At 43.8% G+C, this 25,007-nt stretch overlaps 1 protein-coding gene across 1 annotated transcript in view; it reads right to left on the bottom strand.

Annotated features, from left to right (window-relative positions):
* SULF2 (sulfatase 2) overlaps nucleotides 1-25,007 on the bottom strand; it is a 90,525-nt gene that overhangs the window by 9,114 nt on the left and 56,404 nt on the right. Inside the window, exons 10-14 of the mRNA XM_077831859.1 lie at nucleotides 19,302-19,509; nucleotides 9,699-9,942; nucleotides 7,071-7,167; nucleotides 5,558-5,652; nucleotides 1,395-1,454 (exon numbers count right to left, since the gene is read on the bottom strand). Of these exons, the coding sequence (XP_077687985.1) occupies nucleotides 1,395-1,454; nucleotides 5,558-5,652; nucleotides 7,071-7,167; nucleotides 9,699-9,942; nucleotides 19,302-19,509 (704 nt within the window). The remainder of the gene's footprint in view (nucleotides 1-1,394; nucleotides 1,455-5,557; nucleotides 5,653-7,070; nucleotides 7,168-9,698; nucleotides 9,943-19,301; nucleotides 19,510-25,007) is intronic.

Below are 25,007 nucleotides of genomic sequence, written 5' to 3'. Positions count from 1 at the left end.
GAACCATAGAATATCAGGGTTGGAAGGGACCTCAGCAACCCCCTGCTCAAAGCAGGACCAATCCCCAACTAAATCATCCCAGCCAGGGCTTTGTCAAGCCTGACCTTAAAAACTTCTAAGGAAGGAGATTCCACCACCTCCCTAGGTAATGCATTACAGTGTTTCACCACCCTCCTAGTGAAAAAGTTTTTCCTAGTATCCAACCTAAACCTCCCCCACTGCAACTTGAGACCATTACTCCTTGTTCTGTCATCTGCTACCACTGAGAACAGTCTAGAGCCATCCTCTTTGGAACCCCCTTTCAGGTAGTTGAAAGCAGCTATCAAATCCCCCCTCACTCTTCTCTTCTGCAGACTAAACAATCCCAGTTCCCTCAGCCTCTCCTCATAAGTCGTGTGTTCCAGTCCCCTAACCATTTTTGTTGCCCTCCGCTGGACGCTTTCCAATTTTTCCACATCCTTCTTGTAATGTGGGGCCCAAAACTGGACACAGTACTCCAGATGAGGCCTCACAATGTCGAATAGAGGGGAACAATCACGTCCCTCGATCTGCTGGCAATGCCCCTACTTATACATCCCAAAATGCCATTGGCCTTCTTGGCAACAAGGGCACCCTGTTGACTCATATCCAGCTTTTCGTCCACTGTAAGCCCTAGGTCCTTTTCTGCAGAACTACTGCCTAGCCATTCGGTCCCTGTAGTCTGTAGTGGTGATTGGGATTCTTCCATCCTAAGTGTGCAGGACTCTGCACTTGTCCTTGCTGAACCTCATCAGATTTCTTTTGACCCACTCCTCTAATTTGTCAAGGTCCCCCTGTATCCTATCCCTACCCTCCAGCGTATCTACCTCTCCTCCCAGTTTAGTTTCATCTGCAAACTTGCTGAGGGTGCAATCCACACCATCCTCCAGATCATTTATGAAGTTATTGAACAAAACCGGCCCGAGGACCAACCCTTGGGGCACTCCACTTGATACCAGCTGCCAACTAGACATGGAGCCATTGATCACTACCTGTTGAGCCCGACAATCTAGCCAACTTTCTATCCACCTTATAGTCCATTCATCTAGCCCATACTTCTTTAACTTGCTGGCAAGAATATTTCATTTTACTGAAGACGAAACAGCCAGTGAGGTTAATTGCCTGGCCTAAAGTCTCAGAGTCCTTTTCAGAGCGGGAATTAGATCTCAGAATCTGCTAGCTCCTAGTCCCATGCTTGATCCACTAGACCCCCACTCTCTTATTCACCGCCCTTTCTTTAGATGTAAAATGTTTTTTAAATACAGAAGAGATGCAGTATTGTTGTGTTTGACTGCTTCTTGGCTAGTGTGTGTTCATCGAAGTTTAACCTGTGAGCATCTTGCATTTTTCTTCCAAAGAAGGAGGCCTGCACTTACTTGAAAGGATGGAGACTAGATCCTTTGTGCCTCAGTTTGCCCTTGTGTTTGGAATGGTAACTGGGAAAAAACCACACATTCACAATCAAGAACATCAAAAGACAATTGCTTCTGTTTATACAGAATTTGCACACTGCATTCAAATAGAAAATGTCACCTCTTCTGCTGAGTTATTCACTATCAATGTGCAACCTAGCTGGACTGGAATCTACCCTTCTAAGCATTTTTCTGCATTTTCTGCTGTCTCCACAAAATCATGGGAGGACAGGGACATCTTGTGGTGTGTTGCAACATGTATCTGCAAGTGATTTCAGATACTGCAGCTTCAACGTTACCTGTTCTGTGCATATGAGAGCCAAAATTATACATGTCAGCTAAAACAATTAGATTTCCACTTTTAGTACTTTCTTCATGTAAATTTTTATGAACTTATTTTGATAATAGAAGAGTTGCCAGATGCCTATAATCTTTCCTCCCTTGTAGTTAAAAATATATATCAATATAAATGGACTGGTAGGTGCCTGCTGTTTTGTTACGGACTAGCAGTGCCTGGGAAATAGATAAAAGGTAGTGTTGTGACAAACATTCTGGCTTCTACCAGTGTCTAATTTATTCTGGAGCTCTGTGTACTCAACAGGATTCTGGCAAGTGTGTGTTGGGTTTTAAACAAGTTAGTCTACTGTTTAGATCTCTTTTTGGAACTCCCTTTCCTGTGTTATAAAAAATTAGGGCTATTCAAGTTTTTGCAAGGTGATCTTTGTGATTTTTGCATACACAAATTACAAAATAAAACAATTTTTTAAAATGAATAAAAGCTCAGTTAATTGTAACACTATTGGCGATTGTCATGCCCTCCATTAGCAGCCTTGCAAATCAGAAGCTAATTTAAAAAGTTTTGCAATTTAATCTAAATAGTGTAGCAGACTGAATTCTGTCAGACTTGTGCAGGTTCTAATAGACTCTTCAACAGACAAAGAAAAAAAGTAATGTAATTCAAATAAAATGTTAGAATATATCTTTGAGTGCCACAGAGCTTTAAAAAGGCTAATTGTCAACATAAGGTAACTATTACTATCAAATAACTAGTCTGATTCTGCAAGCTTACGTTTCACACACAAAGTATGTATCTAATTCTTAATCGATAAATTTTCTTATTGTAGAATTGTAGCTTTACATAATTGAAACTTTACTCATACGGGTAGTCCCACTGACTTCAGTGGGATCACATATGCACTTGTGTAAATGCTTGCAGAGCAGAAGTGTGTGAACATTCTGCACTTAAACAAGTTCATCCGTAAATGTTAAAAGAAAATCTGTCCTTCACAGTAGTTTTTAAAATGTAACTCTTTGAAACCAGTGATTTTATAGGGCTATGTAAGCTTTCACGGACTCATACTGTGTTTTGGAAAATATTACACATATAAGAGGGAGTGTTTGTACCGCTTAGAATTACATCACTATATATCAGATTACACACAAATCTCATTCTTCATTCAGCATTACATAGGTTCCTACTGTATGCCACACTTGTACGTACTATTTGGCGACACCAGGGAATATTAAACAACGGTGCTACATTTGTTGTATAGTTTCAGCTACAAGCCACTGCACGGCAGAGTCACCAGCTAACAAACGCTATGCAGACTGTGCACTTCACAGTTGTTAGCTAGCAGGTAATGTGAACCCAGGGAGCTGAAGGGTGTATTCTGAACAGCTCATCCTGTAGAGGCAACTGAGAGAGGGGATGTGTCAAACCTGCCCATCTCTTCGGGCAGAGATGCCTGTTTATCATAATAGCAAGAACTCCCCCCCGCTCCCCGAAGGCCTCTATAGGGCACATCTCACAGTATTTTTTCTTTTAATAACCTTTGAAAAACCTTTTTTGAGCTACTTTAATTAATGGGAGGTGGGATTGCTGTCTGGTTTCTCTAAATATACAGGCCTGCTCCATCTGCTCTGTAGAGCACACACAATACCACCGCAGATCTATGGCTGATATTCCCATGGTGACACCTGGCTCATTGGCAAACTCAACAGTAGCCGTATTATCAGCTGTTTCTGGCACTCTTAAGTTGCTTTGCTGAGCAGCTTTCTTGAAAGCAAATTTTATTCAAGTACTTTAACAACTGATTTTACAAGATTCTCTGCTATGCTTGTTTGCCTGAAGCCCTCAGGAAGCTCTTAAATGCTCTCCCTATGCAAGGTGTGTGCTGCCTTACAATTCTTTTGGAAATTCTTGGGCACACTGAAAGCTAACTGTGCAGAGTCCCTGACGCACAATCAAGGTTTTGACATTGAACTACTGCACTTAGAATTCAGTTAGTAAGAAAAGTTTGGGTACGTTTAAACCAGCGCTGGCTATACAGCTACAGGTGCTCCCGACTAGCTGGAAAATGCCTGTTTCTTCCAGCTAGCAGCGGCTATATGAAAAGGAGTACTTGTGGCACCTTAGAGACTAACCCATTTATCTGAGCATAAGCTTTCGTGAGCTACAGCTCACTTCATCGGATGCATACTGTGGAAAGTGTAGAAGATCTTTTTATACACACAAAGCATGAAAAAATACCTCCCCCAACCCCACTCTCCTGCTGGTAATAGCTTATCTAAAGTGATCACTCTCTTTACAATGTGTACGATAATCCAGGTGGGCCATTTCCAGCACAAACACTTTCCACAGAATGCATCCGATGAAGTGAGCTGTACCTCACGAAAGCTCATGCTCAAATAAACTGGTTAGTCTCTAAGGTGCCACAAGTACTCCTTTTCTTTTTGCAAATACAGACTAACACGGCTGTTACTCTGAAACCTGTCAGTTGCTGTATGTTTTACTGCTGGTGTCTGAGGAAATGGATTACGATGCCCATGATTAAACTGAAGGGGGAGCAATTTGCTCTCATCTGACCTTTGTATTATTCCATTTGTGCAGTATACTTATTGAAAGCAGAGAAAGTGACACTGCTTCCCTTTGGAAAAGCAAGTCTAAAGTAAGAACAATGTGCTTAATAAATCATCTCTGTTCTCAGATGACCCCACCACCACTGCATCTGAGCACAGAGTTATATCTGATCAGCTGGATTTGAACCCATGACGAAGGCTAAGATTTAATCATGGGTATTTTTAGTAAAAGTCATGGACAGGTCACGGGCAAGAAACAAAAAATCAGGGGCCCGTGACCTGTCCATGACTTTTACTCTGATTGAATTGGGGTGGGGGGTGCCTGGGGGCCCACTGCTGCTCCCACCGCCCCTGCTGGGCAGGGAGGGAAACCCCAGGAGGCCAGCGGCTGCTCCAGCTGCCATGGGGTGGGGGCGGGGAGCCCATGGCCAGGCGTTGCTCAGCCGCCCCGGATCACTGTTGGGAGCCGCTGAGCTGTGGCTGCTCCCACCACCCACAGGGCTGCTGCTCAAGCGGTCCCCGGGGCCAGCCACATCAGCCGCTGCTCAGGCGGTCCCTGGGGCGGGCTGGCAGAGCAGTGACTAATGGGGCTGTCCAAGTGGCTGGCTGCAGAGCTGCTCCGGCAACAGCCAGTGTGGCTGACCCCAGGGCAGCTGCTCGCGCAGCCCTGGGGTCAGCCACACCAGCCACTGCAGAAGTCACGGAGGTCACACGAAGTCACAGAATCTGTGACAAACACGGAGCCTCACCCATGACCTTAGGTCACCAACACTAGACCACAGGGGCAGTTTAAAAGCTAGTTAGAAGCTTGACCTTGTCCATCATTTTAAATGGCATTAATTAGTCCTGAATTAATTCATGAGAAACAGAGATGCCTGAGTTCTGCTAGCTCTGCACTGTAAGAGAAGTGAGTTCTTACGAGCAGGACATCCCCAGTCGAACACTACAAGTGTTGGAGTAAAGGGACAGAAGGAGGCCAGAGACAAGACCTATCGCCTTGTAAAACAAGTCCCCACCTTTTGCTTTAGTGACCAGCTTTAAAATGTGCTTCTCTGAGCGTCACTTTGACTATCTCAGATTCATAACCATTCCTGTGTAACAGAAAGGTGGGAGGGAAGCCTCTGCTAAACTGGGCACTGGATTAAGAGCTCCTGTTAGCATCATCAGCATAAACTCTGGTAAAACAGATTCTTACCCTGCCTGCCAAGACTCATATCAGCCACCGTTGCATATTACAACTTGCTACTTTAATGTATGTGTGGAGATACCTTATCTTGTTACAGTCACACTCCTCTGGTCGCTTCTTCTTTAGATGACCTCTGACCTCCCTTAAGTTTTTTATTTTATTTTGCAGTGTTTCAATCTAACAACAAAAATCACAGAATGAATTGGTTGGGTTCCTATCTTCTCCCATCCATTCTAGTCCAATAAAAAATTTTCTTTCCCCACTCTTACCTTGCTCCTACCCCACGCAGACTGCAGTAGCTCCTCTGATGCACCTGTACATACTTTTCTAGGCTTCTGCCAAAGGATCAAAATTATCAAAACTACTCCCCCCGCTACAGCCCAGGAGCAAACCTTCTTCTGGCTGCCTAGGATGGAAACCTGAGCGTGGAGCTATAGGAAAGTCAGTCTTTCTATTCCCAAAATACCAGCCATGACCTACTTAGGGCAGGTCTTAACCACCATACTGAGCTCTGGTAGGGGAAAGATATGGCTATGTTCTGATTTGCATACAACTTCCTCCCATCATTCAGATTTGAAAAAGGCTGGATGTTACCTAGCAAAAGGAAAAAGTCCAACTGAAGCCTTTTGGAGAGGTATGGCCCATTGTGAATTTGAAACAGGAACAGATTTCCCTCCTTTTAGGATTGCAAGAGGAAGTGACAGGTCTCCACCATTTTACATTACAATCATTTGAAACCTCTGGCTGCATGGAGCACAGGACAGTGGTTAGTTTGATTACGTTGGCATATGCATTTGTGGGAGAGGAGCGAAGTGCCAGACCATTATCTGCTTCTTTCCCTGTAATTGAAGGCAGTAACGTTGCTAGTATGTTGGTACTGTTCACTCTAGCTGGCAGTGCACATACATGCTCAAGAGATGGGTCTAGGGCTCCCACCTTGGCTCTTTACATGGGGAGACAATGTAAACATATCATCCAGGATTGAGCAAAAGGTTACTACCCCACCACCACTAAATAGCAGCTGCATCATGACAGGCTGGCATACATGTGGTGGACCCAGAACTCAAGAGGAGTACACAAAGGATCCTGCCCTGTGACCCTATACAAGAAATAGAGGAGACAGGAGAGAGATGAGACGAGGCAATTTTCTTCTGCATTCCATACTGCACATGCTTGTTAAAAAACAGAGCTGGAACAAGACGATACTGAAGAAGCTTGACTTTAGCTTGCCCCTTAGTGTACTACCAAAGCTAATATGGTCTTCAGTATCTCCCATGGCCTGTGCAAGATTTGCAGTGTAAAAGCATTCCTAGATATGATTTGCTGAGTGATTACAAAAGCTCCTTTTCCTGTTCTCTGCGATGTTTTTGGGTTTCAGCTTTTTCTCCCCAACATCTCCCTGTGCCCCAATGACTGGCTAAATATTCACTGGCCTGAATGCATGGGCCTGCAGGGAGACCTCATATGACAACTTCTCTTCCAAATCCCTCATCTCCACAAACCAAGGAAAAACTAATCCAATTCCCAAATGCAAAAGTTAAAAATAACAAAATAAAGCAGCATATTACATACATACAGCTGTCAAGATCACTAACCTCATGGTCAATATGAAGTTTATGGTCCTTCCAAGCCTGCAGTGACTTGTACAGATCTGTGTCACACTGAACAGTATCATTCTCCAGGATATAGCATCTGTCCACAGGAAAATAAAATTTTATTACAGAGGAGCCAGCAACAGAAACATCTGCTTTTGATAACTCTGAGGCCATCTCTACACTTACCGGGTTCGATGCTGCTGCAATTGATTCAGTGGGAGTCGATTTAGCAAGTCTAATGAAGAGCACTCTCCCATGGACTCCAGTACTCCATTAGAATGAGAGGAGTAAGGTAAGTCAATGGGAGACATCTCCCATCAACACAGCGCAGTATAGACACTGCAGTAAATCCACCTAAGCTACGTAGACTCCAGCTACATTATTCATGTAGCAGGAGTAGCGTAACTTAGGTCGACTTACCGCGGTAGTGTAGACAAGGCCTGAGTTCTAAAGCTCCAAAAAGCAAATGATACCAATTCAACAACATTAAATAATCTACTGGGGGTGGGGGGGATTTGTTACAAATTTACCATGATAACACACAGCCAATGTGAAAACTAACTGGAGGGTAATAAACAATCAATCACTTTGAATATCCTTGTAAACAGGGCCGGCTCTACGTTTTTTGCTGCCCCACACAGCAAAAAAACACCTGCCGAATTGCCGCCGATGGCAAAACCCAAGTCAAAAGAGTCGCCGCCGAATTGCTGCTGCGGGAAACAATGAAGAGGAGCTGCTGCCAAATTGCCGCTGGGGCTGCTGCCGGAGTGTCGCCCCCTCAACAGCACCGCCCCAGGCACCAGCTTGCTTACCTGGTGCCTAGAGCCAGCCCTGCTTGTAAACTATCATATACTGGCTATTTCCTATTGCTGCTCTTAGACTGGGCTACACAGACTTCTAAGTTACTTATCAAGCATGTAGCATGTCATTACATTACTTATCAAGCATGTAACGAATTCTAAAAGCTTCTCGGAAGCAGTAATCCGTTAACACTTAACTGAATGATCTATGAAAGAGACATGAGAGATTCCCCAGAAAAACTGTCAGGCTTCAAAGAGAAGAAACGTTTACAGCTTTTACAACGGGATAAAATTCAAAAACACGTAAGTGACTTATGAGCCTAAGTCTCATTTTCAGGAGTGACTTAGGCTTCTAAGTCCCATTGACTTTTAATGAGATTTAGAATCCCAAGTCACTGTTAAAAATGGGATTTAGGCATTTTTGAAAATTTTACACTAGGAGCTTAGTAAATACCACAGATGGGTATTTTTGAAATGTCATTTGACAAAAAGCTGTGAACTCCCTGCCACGGCTTTCACAGGAAAGTTTGTGGATAAGGAAGCAGTAGGACTCCTCAGGAAGGTACATGTCTGCAGCAGTGGTTGCACAACCAGCAATTCGCGTGGACTTGGGAGCCACCTAATCAGGGAGCAGGATGAACACCCTTTGATTCAGGAGGCCACTCACACAGCGCATTCTGACTCAGGACCACAAAGATAGGGATCCTCAACTGCACTACCTTCAATGGAGCCATGCCACCTTACACCAGCGGAGGAGCTAGCCCTAGAAGCAGGAACTAAAGCGTGTTTACATGAGCTAATCAGTGAACAATTCAAAATAACGAACATATTGATAACGGATGTCTGTCTGAGGAAAGTTCATAAGAAGACCGTGACTAAGCTAATCAAACACAAATTTAGCTGCAAACAGCTCTAGAGTTTACACACACAGGAGTAGATTTCTTTCTTCCCAGCGGTGTTACGGTGTCTTCACAGCCCAGATAATTCCCTCTCCCCACCCTCCAAGGCTCCACCTCACAATGCTTCTCTTCCCTCAGTCCAGCATTCACGTTCCCAAAATTGGCAAGAGGGAGGTGCGAAAGGCGGCTGCTTCCCCTAGAACTCCAATTGCGTTCTTGGAATAAGCAGTTACACTCAACTAGGGCCTTGCCCCAGTTACAGCCAACCCCCTTTCACAGACCAGGTGAATCACTATGAGTTCCACTGTACAGCTTATCCTGGTCTCAAATAAGGATGAGCATTCCTGGTGCAAACAGTAGTTGTGCTTGTTTACACTAGAGGTCTGAATTGGCTAATCACTGATGAGTGAAATGGCGGCAAGTCTCCAGTGCAGACAAAGCTTAGAGCATGGGACAGCCCTCTGCAGCCACACACCATTCCCTGTGTGATGGCAAATCATCCACTGTGAAAAGCTAATGCTACTAAGGGTAAGGATGGGGACTTCAGAGAAGGGAGAAAGAGGGACTTAAATGTACAATCAGAATGGGATTTTCAAAAGGTGTAACTCAATGCCCACTGAAATCAATGTGAGTTATACCACTGACTTCAATGGGAGCAAAGCTAGGCTAATGTTGAGAGTTTTGGAAAATTCCCACCTCCGAGCCCTCACTCTGCAGGGACACTGGCTGAACCCAGGCAGATTTCCTCTCCTGCTCTTTCCCTCCTCCCCAAATAAACGGTTTCTGCAGCAGTTTCACTCTGCCAAGCTGGAAAGTCGGAGGCCAGGTGTCAGCATCCAAATTACTAGTTCACCAAAAGAAATGCACCCATTCTTTCTCAACCTGCCCATGGGTGACAAGGGCAAATGTCACACACTGTACACACTCACCTGTGAGTCACTTTGATTAAATTAGGGGCCATATACTCTGCGATGCCGCCCGTGCCACTGTATTCTCCGATGTCCTTATCCTCCTCTGCTCCTGCAGCCTCCCCCTCTGTCTTGTGTCTTTTGGTGATATTCCTTGGTAAGACAGGATGGTAGCCATCTTCTAAGCCCAAATTATAAACCTCTCCATCCAGCTCAATGGACACAGAGCGAACAGAGCGATTCCGGACATAGCTTGGCTTGTATTCTGGAAGACAGGGAGAGAGAATGTGTGCTATAATCTGATCTTGCTTGAGCCAGGGTCCTTCCTCAGACACCAGCCAGACTGTGACATTTGGAATTAACTGGCCCATCTTCCAGGTTTGGTGTTTGCTGCAGCTGTCCTCAGAGCTGTTGTCTCACTAGCACTTTCATGGGCAGATGGGTAACTGGGAGCAGGAGAGAGTGAGGGCAGATGGGCACAGAGAAGGCGGGGGGAGGAAGATCTGCAATATGGTTTAGCGAGAACATAGTTCATTTTTTAAAATTGTTTTTACTGGGAGAGTCACCAGGTGGCAGCAAAAGCTCAAAAAATAACCCGGATCAGTAGAAATGGAAGAGCTGCACTGTACTAGGTCATTCCTGCGCAGGCCACGACAGCTTTTCCCTTCAGCATGCGCTCCTGGGCTTTGTCCGGTCTACGTTAAAGTTCCCAGACAACTGAACTCCCATTACATCCCACAGAGACTATTTTGACGGAGCTCAGAAAGGTTTCCCAGCATTCAGACTGACCCTTTGTCTCAATTTCACCTTTTTCCCTCCCAGACAAGCTATTTTAGTTTTTAACCTCTCCCTGCAAATCAATCCTGCCTGGCCCTTCCTCATTTCTATTCCTTGTCCCTAAATTCCCTTGTTTGCCAATATCTTTCTGATGCTGAGGTGCCCACAGCTGACTGCCTCTTCTACAGTCTCTCCAGTGCCACGCAGTCCCTTATACCACACTGTCTTTCCGTACGCAGCGCAAACTCACACGGTTACCATTGAGCACTATGAACTGCCCACAATCACTCGTCAGTCTGTTTGGTACTGCTGCTTTCCAAGATTCTTCTTCCCTGCTCAAAACCCAAGGGATTCTAGAGATGGATCCAAGTTTTACATCCAGATCCTGCCCTTGCAGAAAAAAGGATGACAGAAGCACAACCTGACTGGAAGCCACCACGGAATGGCCCCTCTCCTTGCTGGTGCCTGATCCTTTCCTGAGCATCAAGGGACTCATGGTTGTCTCAGGACTCACCGGAATCAAGTCTCTTCTGGATTCCTCCTCTCTGTCCAAAGCTGAAGGCTAGCAGAGTGCGCCCCACAAGAATGAGACTTTTGTTTTTCAGTCTGATGAAGAGAGATATGCTGCTGTGGCATGAAAAGAAACTAGCCCCACATGCTCAAAACAGACCTTTCAACAGGGGAAACCCCCATACAGAAGAGGAGAAAAAAAAAACGGGAAACATTAACCAGTGTGTTGTCTCACCAAAAAGGTGGACTGTTCAAATGAGTTATGTCCTATAATTGACACAGGACCTGTTTTGGGGGCCCATCTTGGATTTCCTGGTGAAGTTGGTCAGGAGGTTCAGGACCCATTCACGAATCTTGGTGGGCATTCAACAGCAAGAGAAACGTCTCTCTCCTCCCAGTGCTAACCTTTGGTTTCTGGCATTTAATTCCAGTTGATGTGCTACAGAAAGCAGAATACCAGCTGGATGATCTAGCTCTGCACTTTTTTACACCTGGGGCTCAAAATGTATTGCTGATATTGAGCCAGGTGAATCATAGCAGAAGAAAAAAAAACATTTTAGGCTCTAATTCAGGAAATGTTTGAATAAGAGGAGGAAACTCCCATCTTTTCAGTACCAGAAGGATGTTCCAAAAAGCTACACCCTAATGATTAGACTCAAAATGCAAACTCTTCTTTTTTTAGTTGCTCTCTTATTTCATCTTGTTATTCTCTGCCAGTCAAGAGTTTCTAGTCCCTGTGAACTTCATGTACCCAACCTGGTGCACTGGCCTTTAGCATGCAGTTGCAGGGAACCACAGCCTACACATATCCCTGAAGAATCCTCTTACACTCAGAATGCAGGAGAGAACTTCTCCATTGCAGCCATTCCCAGTCTCACCTGAGTCATTCTTCATCAATCTGGTATGAGAGAGCTCACAAATCAAGTCATGTTTTTGTCATTCACTATCCACAGTGCTGGACCAGAGCATTTAATACTGTGATTTGTCCCAAACGCCATCTATTCCAAGAGGAATGGTTAAAATATTTTAAGTGAGGAATTTTCAGCTGGGCCTCCCTGTTTGCAAAGCAAATTGTGAGCACAAATTCTGATAGTTACATGTCTAACCACCTGATTTGCTCCCACAACTTCCAAGTTTTGCTCTCCAATTCATTTGCCTGTATACACACACACGTGAGTGCAGGGCCTCTGACTATTAGTCCTTAAATGCCTACAATCCCTTGTCATCATAATTTTCTTACCAGGTTTTGCAGCCTCTGCTCCAGGAAGGCCCAGGAATCTCACACCTCTTTCTCCTTCTCTGTTCCTCAGAAGCTGGCTGATATCTTGCCTGTATTATTATATGGCTACATCCTCAAAGCTGAATCTAGAAACTGAGTTTGGAGAAAATCGATCTATGCTAAAGGAAGCTAATCCCTCATCATTGCACCATCTCTCCACAACAGCTATCCTTCTCTTCTTGTGTCCCTCAGCATAGGTCTGTCTCTCTCTCTCGGGGGCAGGTACAAAACTCCAGCTAGGTCTGCCTCAGCCAGACTGAAGACTAAACCAGTCGACTCTTTCATGAGTTATTTTTTGGTAGCAAAAAGTAGCAGCACCTAAGGTTTCAGCAATGGGTGGTGAGCATGCACTGCAGCACCTGGAATAATTATTCAATTACATAAAGAAATGAGGTAATGTTTTATTATAAAACCATAAACTTCATATCTGGCATAAGCACGCACAGCCTTCAGCTTTATATTATCTTCCCTCAAGCCATCATTCAAGCCTTATTACTAGTTTCCACCTGCCAAAGTCATGATTTAGCACTGAGATCACTTCGGAATGATAGTTCTCTCAAGGATAACTGCGTACTGTATCTGCTGTATGTGGCAACTTCTCCAAAGCAGAAGCCCAGCTACATAGCAGAGGCATTAGTGAAAGGGCGAAAGCACTTGCACTTCCCTGCTGCTACCCGTTCTGCATCGGTAGTTTGGATCTGATGTATTTTCCATTTCCTAAATGACCATGGAAAAAGTCTTTTAGGTTATTACTATGAGCAAGTATTCTGCTAATGGATTCTAACCATGGGGAATTTATTTTATTTGAATGGCCCATAAGGAAAAAAAAAATCTGATGCCAGCTCAATGTTTCCTATTACTATCAATATATTTTAACAGAGTTTTGGAGAAAGGTACAATTTTCAAAAGTACCAGAGTGCCTTAAAAAGAAAAGGAGGACTTGTGGCACCTTAGAGACTAACAAAGTTATTTGAGCATAAGCTTTCGTACGCTACAGCTCACTTCATCGGATCCACTACATGCATCCGATGAAGTGAGCTGTAGCTCAGGAAAGCTTATGCTCAAACAACTTTGTTAGTCTCTAAGGTGCCACAAGGAGTCCTTTTCTTTTTGCGGATACAGACTAACACGCTACTACTCTGAAACCTGTCAAAGTGCCTTAGACTCTTAGAGCCAGATTTTTAAAACTATTTAGGTATCTAAAGTTGTAGTTAGATGCCTACTGAGATTTTCCATGGGAAATTAGGTGCTTAGTAGAATTTTCAAAAGCATCTATTTGCATCTTTAAGGGCCAAAATATCTTAAAATCTGGCCCCGAGTGACTTAGGTGCTTTTGAAAATTTTACCCCAAATCTTTTGTCTCTAAGTAATTGATGTTCAGGTGTTTTTTTTTCCTAATAATATCAGACTGTCTTAAAACACTGGGATTTTGCCACAGCAGTGGAATCTGACCTTTAAGCAAAACAAATCTCATGGAAGTTACAATGAAAATACACTAATGTTTTGTACAACGCTCTTTCCTTCCTGTTTAGTAAGTTATAGGCAGAAAAGTGGAAGTAGACCATGCATATTTGTAACTGCCATTATTCATATGCATTTCAGCATCACAGTAGGGACAGATCTATACCACATTTGTTATACAGAGTAACATTATACATCACAAGACAATTGTGTAATATTGCTTATTATAGTCTCACTATTGTTTAAATGTTCTTACTTCCAGAAAGCTTTGTTTCATATTTCTTAATACAAAATCACAAGCCATCTAAAACTCAAAGGAAATTAAGAGGACAGAGAAATACAAATTATTCAAAGAACATCCCGACTTACACTAAAAAGCAGGTACACTCAGAGAGCACACCCTGCTGAAAGTCCTTTTTCCTTGCTCCCAATATATGAAGGAATTTCAGGTTAGCTATAAATGTATAGGTGCCCCCAGACTGATTTTAGGCCTAGCAGCTGAGTATCACCAACCCAGAATATACTCGCTCTTGATGACAGGGTAAGTCAGGTGTCTAATTCAGTTTGGAATTGTTGTTTTAATTTTTAACTTGTGTTCTCTGTTTTAGTGAGCAGCATTTGCTAGGCACTGGAATGGGCTTGGAGCCTGATCCTGCATGCCCTGGGCACCCAATAGTTCTGTACATGTTCTTCATCAGATGAAATTGTTCCTCATGATTTAACGTTCTACCCAGCCCAGTGTGTCAAAGAGTACATATTCTTTCCAGTTCCCATCCTAAGAAACATGAAATATGCCATAAAAATCCAAGTACCCAACACCAGCATCTGGATCACACTTTTTGCAGCATTTTACCAATTTGGAGGAGAGAAAGGCTCAATTTTCGATTATACCATTTTCTCCTGCCCTAACCATTTTCAATCCAATGAGCCAGCTTTCCACTTGGGCTGTTTAAAATAACAAACTGGAAAGTTACATTGGCCTGTGTCACTTTGTGCCCGCTCACACATTAATTACCTAATAAATCACACTGTGACAGCATGTGCAAGAATTCCTGATGCCATTCCAGACAGTCCATGTCAACTGACCCTAGCTCACCCGTTCCATTGAACATCATGCCCTGCTAAGACTGGCTGTGGGAAATGTAAAGCATCGGAGCCCGGTTGTTTTACTCAAGAAACAAGAAGTGATAACTTGATCATTATACTCCAGTTAGTCTCCCTAGGCTGATTATTTTGAAAACATAGTCACTGTGCTTCCCTACTGAGGCCTACAGTAATGTAAATGGCCTTACAATTGCAAATGATCCCATTTACTTGAGAAGTCACTAGAGTCTCCACTTCCACAATCCCACTCCACTTTTTAAAAAAAAAATCCTTTGTATTAACAATTCATTTTTCAAACAATGACTATACCGGACTATGACTATACCTGAACTTAAAGTCATGTGGGGTTTCTTTTTTTAAATAAAGAGAAGGATTGGGGGGGGTGGGGGGAATCACGAATTATTGCCCTAAGCAGATACTAAAGTGCTTTGCTGCCTTGGGGCCTATGTTCCTAAACTTGGATTCTATATCCTATGCCTGGACACACTGGGCTAACAAAGAAGTTCAATATGTCCTCTTGACTCAGAGGTGATCTAATTAGCTTCAACTTGTCCATCATCTCATTTGCACTAGGGAGATTGTACTCTACTCCTTCTATGAGTTTATCCATCTCATTCTGAGCACCTCCTAAGAACTGTAATACATTTTCCAGACCTGTGTCGGTAAGTGTGTTTTCTGTTAGCAAGCTAAAATTTCTCCTTTTTTAACTTTAATTTCATGTCTTATCACTCAACATCTAGTAAAAACTCTCCCTCTTCTGAGCATATCATTGGGAACCAGAACTCCAGTGTTCTAATCCCAGGGCTAACACCAACTTCCCTTCTACCCTAACCTTACTTAACTTGTTTGCCTTTGTCTTTCTCATCGGTAAAAGAGATATAATTATACACTTAACCAGCATATAGGGATGTTGTGAAGATTAGTTAATGTCTATGAAGTACTGTGCAGATGTACTTAATAGTATTATGTTGTCCCCACTTAAATAGAATTGTTTTGTTCTCCATATTAAGAGCCTTCAACCTGTCCCTGTAACTGAACTCTTTCTTTTCTGTGCCTTTAAAAAGTTAATTGAGCTGCAACTTCTAGTATTATTTAAAGATTATCTGCTGTGCCACATACTTAAACAGCAAGTGTAGCTATGTAATTTCATCCTGGAACCAATAATTTCATTCACCTAAAAATCAGCTTAGTAGTTACTAACTATCTTGCAAGCCAAATATAATGGGAGAAAATCAATTCAAACTCTCTGTTTGAAGCAGGTCATTATACAGAAAGACTAATCTGCTAAATAATTAAGGCACTGCATTTGTGGAGTGAGACAAAAGCAACATTACAGACGAATAATAATTCTGAGCTGCCGTTTCCCTCTAATCTATAATTAGACTATGTACTTCAAATATATATATTAGTCTGACTCAGGTTTAAACCAGAGCCAGTGAATGGGCTTTGTGGAAAAGCACCTGATCTGTGCCAAAGAAACCAGAAATGGAATCACCCCCTTTGGATTCAATTTCTGGTTAAGAGTCAACCCTGGCACCACTGGTTGAGCGTGAGGAAAAGACATTAGAAGCAAGCAGCTTCTGGAACGAAGAAGATACACACCCTTATTAAAAATAAATTACTGCAGTAACTATTGTACAGAAGAGGATAAAAACCTACTACTGCTAACAGAGTTACTCCTTTAGTTCAAGTGGTAAAGGCCCAGGCTTTTAATGCTGAAGGTCCCAGGTTCATTCTCTGTTGGTAACCCATGGCAGAGGTAGAAGAGAGTGGGGGTCATTACACATACTTTTTCCCTGAAAAAGTTTATGTAGTAAAGAAAACATATGGTACAGCATCATGGATGCCATTTGAAAATGCATAGGCCCTGAGGCACAGTCGCTCTGATGTTCAATGGATTAGCTGAACGTTTTCTTTTCTTTTCTATTTTTTCTTTTTTATACTACTGTATTTTTCAAAAGAATGATAAAAATCAACAAACTGGTTGCAGTGCAAATCTCCACTGGGACACGTGTCCTCATCACTAAAAGCACAAACAATTAGAACTAATTAGCAGTGGCTGCAGAGAGATCAAGAGGGGACAGGACCTGGAGGTGCTCTCATCAGAGTAGGGTCAGGAGGCCTGACTGCAGAGAAGCACAAAGCAGTTCTCCCTGCTGGTCCTCAGGCACATGAGCGTCGAGTGCCTTTCTTGGCTGGTGCATAAATAAAGAATTTTATTCCCCATAGCTGTGAGGACAGTGCCTTCACTAGTACTACAATTCTTTTTAAAAAATGGATTAAAAACAGATATTTTCCCCGCAGCACCAGCTCAGGCATCAAAAGGAGACACAATGGTGGGTGTATTACTGACTGTCATTCTGAGGGTACGCCTACATTGCCAAAAACTACCCACAGCTCTACATCTCAGAGCTCAAGTCAACTGACTTAGGCTCACGTGGCTTGCATAGACGGATTTACCTTTTGTGGGCCTGGCTCCAAACATATTTGTGTGCCCCCATGGAGGCAATGGACCATGGCACGGGGAGGCCAGGCCCCAGAGTGAGGAGCCAGCCAGGGGCAATGGTGCATGACATGGCACGGGCAGTCCCACTCCACCCAACCCAGTGCAAGGGCACTATTTACAAACTGGCAATTGCCAGATACACAGTGGCCCACCTGACCCTCTGCTGCCAGCATGCCCGTTCCCCTCAGGGGTGGGCCCCTGCTGTGCCACACAGCTCCCCCCTGCCCAACACGAACACCCCCCCGAGTCCCTATGGTCAGAGCCCCCCCCAGACCTGCTATGCCCATCCCACCCCCTCCACAAATGCACAGTGCCCTGCACAACACCACCCCTGCCCACCGCCCCCCAGCTCACAACTGCCCAGCACCCCATACAGAGCCCCCTAATCCCTAGTGCCCCAGCACACATCTTCTCTGCCCCCTCACAGCCCAGCACCCCCCCAGACCCCTCAGAGACCCACTCCCCCACACCTTGCCCCCCGGCTGCACTCACCTGCCCTGCTGTATCTGCCGGGCTGAGCTAGTGTAGCAATTTCACACATACTATAGTGCAAGAAACTGCTACCTGCATTCGCTACTTCAGGCAGCAGTTTTGTACAATAGCAGTTTCTTACAATCTCGTGTATCAGCATCTGCTACCAGTAGAGCACATTCCTACGGTGAGCAGTTTAATATACTACACCAGCAGCGCAGCCAGGGCTGGTCCCGGGGCGGGGAATCGCTCCAGCCCCTTGGGAGTGGCACGGTCAGCCAGGCCAGAGCCTGCCCCAGCTGGGCTTCCTTAGGACCCACTTGCCTGGAGGGGCCCAGCTAAGCCCTCCCAGCCCCACCCCAACTGGTGAGACTGGCCAGGCTTCTGCACCAGTCCCAAGTGGCTCAGCTCTGGGGAGACAGGCAGGGCCCCACAGGTGGTGGGAAGCAGAGACTGCCTGGAGCTGGAGGTGCACTGGGGTCCAGCCAGGGGTCGGAGGAGTCATTGGCAGGCTGGCAGGAAGAGAGGAGCAAGTGATGGGGGGGGGGGGGGCGCGCAATCCAACTGGAGCAGACCAAGGCCCTTTCTGAGCATGAGCCTGGCTCCATGGCACCATTGTAAACCCGGGCTGGTGGCTTGCACTATGGGGCTAAAGACAGCAGTGTAGACATTCCCACTCGGGCCAAAACCTGGGCTCTGAGACCCACCCTCCTCGCCAGGTTTCATAGCCCTGGCTTCAACCTGAGCAGGAACATCTACACCACTATTTTTAGTCCCATAATACATGCTCTGTGAGCAGTTGACCCAGGCTCAGTCTTGGTCTTTTTTTGAAGGTTTTTTCTGAAGTGTAAATGTACAGGCTACAGGCAATGGGCCTGAATCATCACAGACTTACACCTCGTATAGGCTTTGCACCTGAGCAAACAAGGTACAAACCCTGCTGAATCCAAATGGCTGTGCTTTACACTCCATTTGTATGGGTGTAAGTGACTAAACAAGTTGAAGGCAGTGGGGAATCAGACCCATTAGGCTTCTCTCATGCCACAATATGTATCCAAGGAGCGGATAGCCATAACCACATCCCTAAGAGAAGCTTCTGGATGTACATAAAATACATGCTCCACCCAGACAGGATGATCAAACAAATTCACAGTCACTAAATGCTGAGGGGCAATTCCTGGTCCCACTGAAGACACCGTATTGCCCTGCTTTGGATGGCAAAGCATCAAAACATTCTACTCCCAAAGAATCCTTGTGTTCCACAGGTTGAGGACATTTTCAAATTTGGGTGTCTAATGTTAAACACCTAAATCTGTATTTGTACAGATCAGTGGCCTGATTTTCAGTGACAGCTGCAGGAACTCAGCACCTCTGAAAATCAGATCACTTATTCGGGTGCCTACATACAGATCCAGGCTCTTTAACATCAGGCACCCAAGCTTGAGAATGTTCTATGAGCAAAGAGCAAGCCTTTTTTCTATGACACAGAGACAGAAGAGGCAGCGCGGTCACTTACGTTTCTTAGAGAAGAGTTTCGTTCTCTGTCCAATAGGGCTCAGCTTGTATTCGTTTTCCTCACAGTTGCAGTCTTCACTTTTCCTGCTGTAATACTTGGGCATGAGATTGGAGAGCCCCTTGCTGCTGCTCGCAGCTGCCAGGTGAGCCATCCCTTTGCACTTGTGCAGCTTGAGCTTCCCGCTGGCATCTTCTATACACTGCCATTTCTGTAAGTTACATTTGGTTGTTAGAACACTGCCACCATGCCACAGACAGGATACAAAGAGACAGACAGAGCTAGTCATTAGCGAAAACTATCTTTCAATACTGTGCCCATTACTGCAGTCGCTGAGGGTCTTACCAAAAGTATAAAGCTCCATATAAGTGTATCTGCAAAAGGCTGGGTCTGTAGCAACATCTGAACAAATGCAAAAGTACAACATGTCTGCAACACAGGTTTACCAGACTCACCAAAAAGCTAAAAACAGCCCAGGATAAATCGCCACTTCGTTAAATTATCTACACTCAAAATACACTGGTTGTTGCAACCTTCTCATTTTCAACGCATATCTTCTTTATTCTGTTTTTGCATTTGATTTTGCTTGTAGGCAAGCTTTTTTGGGTGAGTAGAATGAAGGGAGTTGCCATATTTTCTATGCACTTTATTTAGCTTGAGGACAGTTGGCTTATTACTGTAATGTAACAAAACAATCACAGTTATAAATCAAAGATTTAGAAGGCTTTTTTAACTGGCCAGTTGCCTTCCATACGATTGTCCTTTACACCTGGAATGCACAGTCTATCAGGTCTGGCAGAGGGACTCCCTAATTTCTAGCCTGCTGCCCGTTTCCTTGTGGACTTTACACAAAATAACCCACAACAGGGAGACCAGTCCCAGAAATGAGAGAACAAATCTTGGGACCGTGGCAATGGAGGAGCGAAGTTTAGTCCCAACTTTAAAAGACTGGCAAGTTATTTCCTTTAATGCTCTCCCTTCCTACGAATCACAGCATTCTCCAGCCTGACAGAATACTACTTCATCAGTCCAGGAGGGCAACCTGTGTGTAATCATAGCCCCACCCCACACAATACAAGAGAAGCAACTTATTTGAGACCTCCACCTCCCTTCCCACAGTCTATGCACCTGTGGATATGTCTACACTACAAAAAAAAAAAAAAAAAACCTGAGGCACCGAAATCTCAGAGCCTAGGCCAATAGTCTTGGGCTTGTAGGGCTTAAAATATCAATGTAGATGTTCCCGCTTGGGCTACAGCCTAGATTCCAAGTTTGTTCCTGCTTGGGCTCTGAATCCGTCATTTACACTGCTATTTTTAGTTCCGCAGCCAAAGCCCCCTGAACCCAAGTCAACTGAGATAGGACACCGAGGGTTTTTCTTTGCAGTGTAGGCACACCCTGACCAAGCATGTATCTCAGTAGCTTTTTAAGGAATACTTCTCTCAGACCTCTGGCACTGGAGGAAGATCATGAAAACGTGTTCAACTGCACCTTTTAGGCTTGATCTACCTCCCACTGAAGTCAATGGAGCTGGGCTGGACAACCATAAAGTGAGAGTCATAATTTCCACCCAAGACGGATACAATCTCATGCCATCCAATCTCTATTTAAGCCCTTGTGTATTTTCAAATTGTAAAAAATTGACCTGTAGAGCCTTTTGGTACCACTGAATTAGGTATCGGGGGGGGGGGGGGGGGGGGGGGAATACAACAAACTTGCAATAAAGCAAAAGAAAAGGGCTCATTTTTAAAACATGTAAAGGTGTCTGTTACTGTCCCAAATCTACCATCACTGGAAAACCCCCATTCATCTTGTAGTTTTTCTTGAGAAAAATTCCACTTTTTCTCTGTTACAGGCTCTCTAGATCTGAGCCTCCAGGCCTCACCAGATCTTTGGGACATTTTCAAAAGGAACAACAAACAAAAAACAACCCACAAACCAGCAGCAGCTCTCAAGTGAAAGAATATTCTACAACCAACTTGCCGCTCTATGAGGAAGAATAACTCAGTTCCCACAGAGAGATGCTTCTGGAGCTTGGGAACAAAGCTTTCATTTTCCTTTGAAATTTATACCACTATTTGCACAACAGCGAAGCAGAAAACAGCAACCCAGTGCTTGTATTACAGAGGCAGTTTAAAGAAAAGGAGTACTTGTGGCACCTTAGTTTAGAGATCTTGCACAGTCCTGGCCAACCAGAGCTTGTTTCTCCACATTCAACATATGCTTTAATTTTTTTTTTTTTTTTTTTTAAGAGTTCAAGACTTTGTTGCATGTCTGGTGGACTGGGAGCTACGGACTCCTGAATTGTAATTATGGCCTGGACACAGACACCTTTTGTGGATTTGGACAAGTTGTGTGTGTGTCCTAGGCCCCAGTCTTACTCAGATTTACGCACCTGCTTAGCATTAAGTACATGTAGAATCCCATGGGACTCCTCAGATTTGTAAAGTTAGGCATTTGCAGGGTTGGGTCCTTAGTTTCCTCCTCTGTTAAAGTGGGATAAATTTACCTCCCAGGGTGTGTGAGGAAAAAAGCTCTGAAGATTAAATCGCCAGGTAAGTATTTTTAAAATTACTTAATGTGATAAAATGTAACTACCCGAGTTTAAATTAAGAAATCTGTTTGCTTAATACCAGCTCTTATATTGGAGAAAGCTATATTTTTGAATAATTTTGATTCATCTGAACCTTGTTTTGGAAAATATACAGACCAGCTACATTTCCTGCTTAGTAGAACTCAGCTATAGAAAAATGATGTATCAGTAAAGAGAGCCTTTTTCATAGATTCAGCAATGAGGAAGTTAATATGACAAGATGGTAACTGCTGTATATAAGTGCCCCAATGTGTACCCCAATACAATTTATTCTCTTCTTCCTTCATCTCTCATCAAGAAAGCAAGAAATGCCCAACTTTCTCCTTCCATGTGAACTGGGAGAATTACATTAATTTGGTGCATTTAAAAATCTTCACAGAGGAGTTCTGAGCTGTTGTGAAAGTCACTGGAAGGCTTTGTTACAAAAGCATGTTTGTAATCAATAGGCCTATCTGCTGAATAAATGCACAAAGATACTGAGCAAAACTCTTTAGAAACATACATTGGACAATTGCACCAAAGAGAGAAGTTCAGAACAAACCAGAAATGCTCAGAAATAGTTTGCTTCTATTTTTTCCAGAGATGTGTGTGCGTACTCAGTGGCATGCTCCCCATGGATCCTGCAATGCACCCTGAGCCTGCTTCTAAGCATTAACACCCATTTTGTCAAGGAATAATAGCAGCTGCCATCATTCCTGTCTGCTGTAGAGCACATTCATACTGAGGGAAATGAGTACAACTTTCTGTATTTGAGTGGAGGGCGATTTAAACAATTCAAACTACCCAAAGAGCACCAGGTGCCCTGACAATTAATTAGGCTCACAGTCACAAATGATGACCACCCAGCAACAAAATATAATCATTTACAAATAATGGGTTAATGCAGCTAGCCAATAAATCCAAGCAGCAAAACACCTCCTTTTACCACTCCCTCTTTTTTGTCTTCACGAGGAAAAAGCCGGCATGTTCTTAACTCATATGACCTAACTCATGGTAACTAACATCTTAAAAACCTTACTGAAGATGGGCAGTTTGTAGTTTTAACCAACATTAGCAGGTCATTGTGAACACTAGGCTCCCCTACAGTCTATCCCAACCTGCTGTGCAGGAGCCTAAGGTTTACAATGACCTGATACTTGTTAACCCTGCAAACTGACCTGTCTTCACTAGGATTTTAAGCTCACGTTACTTACTAGGAGTTAGTTAACGTGAGGTCAGTGAGGGTGCACTCCCACAGAACACACATTCAAATAAGAGGCTTTTGCAGTGTGGCCTGGAAGCCATCAAGTTAACAACTCTTCATACTTCTCATTTCATATTGCTCTAGTAGAGGAATTCCTATTGCCCACATTGGGCAACAGTGCCAGTTAACCAGCTCCGCCGGTGCCCACTGCCACCTATTTAGGTAGGCATACTCAAGTGCTCTCAGCCCCTCCCCGACATGTACTAATCACAGCAGTCATGATTTGGAGAAACCGAGCCCACAGTTGAATGGGCAACTTCAGTGTTATGGAAAAGTGATCCTAGAATATCCCTTCACAAAGGCCCAAAGTATCTCCTACATGTAGAAATAGCTGGGCACTAAAACACAAATCTAGCAGCAGATGTATAAGGAACAGATACTTTTCCTTGACGCATGCAGACAATAATGTCTTGGATTTCTTCAGTGAAGCTATCCTCTTTTAACATGTACGTAACCCCTAGTGGCAGATGCATGTTGTATTTTGTATTCATATCAAGAACTCTTAATTTCCATCCCATTCCCTACCACCATCAAGTGGTTTTGCATTATTGTGCTTCAGAGCTTTCCTGCCACTAGAGCAATTACAGGTGTTAATTCAAAGTCATTACTTGGGGCTCCAATCAGAAATAAATAGCTGTGACCTTCACAGTAGGTTTTTTCATGCAGCTTGCTTATTTCCTCAGTGAATCTCTCTTTCAATTTACAATGTTTTTATTTTGGAAAAAGGGGCTGATCACACAATCCTTATCAGGTGAGACTCTCCCTGAAGCCCATGGATTCCAGGACTAAGCCTCAAGTCAGCATTGTGTGTCTCAGGGGTTTCTTCTTTTGCTGAAGGAAGGGATGAAATCCCAGTAGGCAGTAAAGTGAAAAGTGCAGCTCCAGCTCTGATCAGTTAGATAGCCACAAGCCTTCCGCCCTGGTTGGTTGGACTAATCAGGATAATATGGCAAAATCCTCTGGCTAGACGGGAATGAGTCACCTAGTCCACCCTCCTGTGCAGGACTGATTTAATGATTCCTAAATCATGCACAATCCGTACAGCTCTAGTTTTCACTTGAATATCTCCAATGTAAGTAATTCTACAGCCTCTACTGGCACTTTGTTCTGTTGCCCAAGTGCTACCAAGCTTCCCCTAATACTTAAAATGAATTTTTCCTGCTCTATCTCATACCCATTATCTCTTCTTCTGTGCTTGCTGATTGAAAATAATTGGTCTGTCTTGTGTACAGCATCTATTTAGATACTTGTTGACAGTTATCTCTTCCCTCAGCCATCTTTTCTCTAGACTGAACACGTCCAGTTCCTTAACCTTTCCTCACAGGTCTTATTTTCCAAACCTTTTATCTCTGTTGCTCTCCTGTGCACTCCCACCAGTTTCTCTATCAGCAAAGGATGAATTGAGTTTCCTTTCCTCCAAATCATCAGTACAGAAATAATACTTCCTGCTCTTCATTCCGTTTGGCTTCTATTCCCTTACACTGGTTGACAACTTGTGAAACTCCTGACCAGTAGCCTCTGAGCTCAAATTCAGCTTCATCAAGCACTGCATATAATTCAAACTTTAAAATTACAAGATGAATGAAGGGAAACTTACAGATAGGAAGATGAAATTTAGGATGCTTCTTGGCATAACAATGAAACAGCCGTTAGCTACAGTCAGCTATATCAACACATGACCATGAATGAAAATTTAACTCTGTCTGAATTTAAATATTGTCGTTCTATAATTAATTTATTAAGACTATTAGTATTTGTACTATGGTAATCTCAAGAAGCCCCAAATGCAACTGGCTCCCATTGAACTAGGTGCTGGACAAACACAATGAAGGAGAACCCCTAAGCAAAAGACCTTACCATCTAAATAGACAAG

The sequence above is a fragment of the Eretmochelys imbricata genome, chromosome 13, assembly GCF_965152235.1.
Source record: "Eretmochelys imbricata isolate rEreImb1 chromosome 13, rEreImb1.hap1, whole genome shotgun sequence".
Lineage (NCBI taxonomy): Eukaryota > Metazoa > Chordata > Testudines > Cheloniidae > Eretmochelys > Eretmochelys imbricata.
This window is presented reverse-complemented; position numbering and strand designations above follow the sequence as displayed.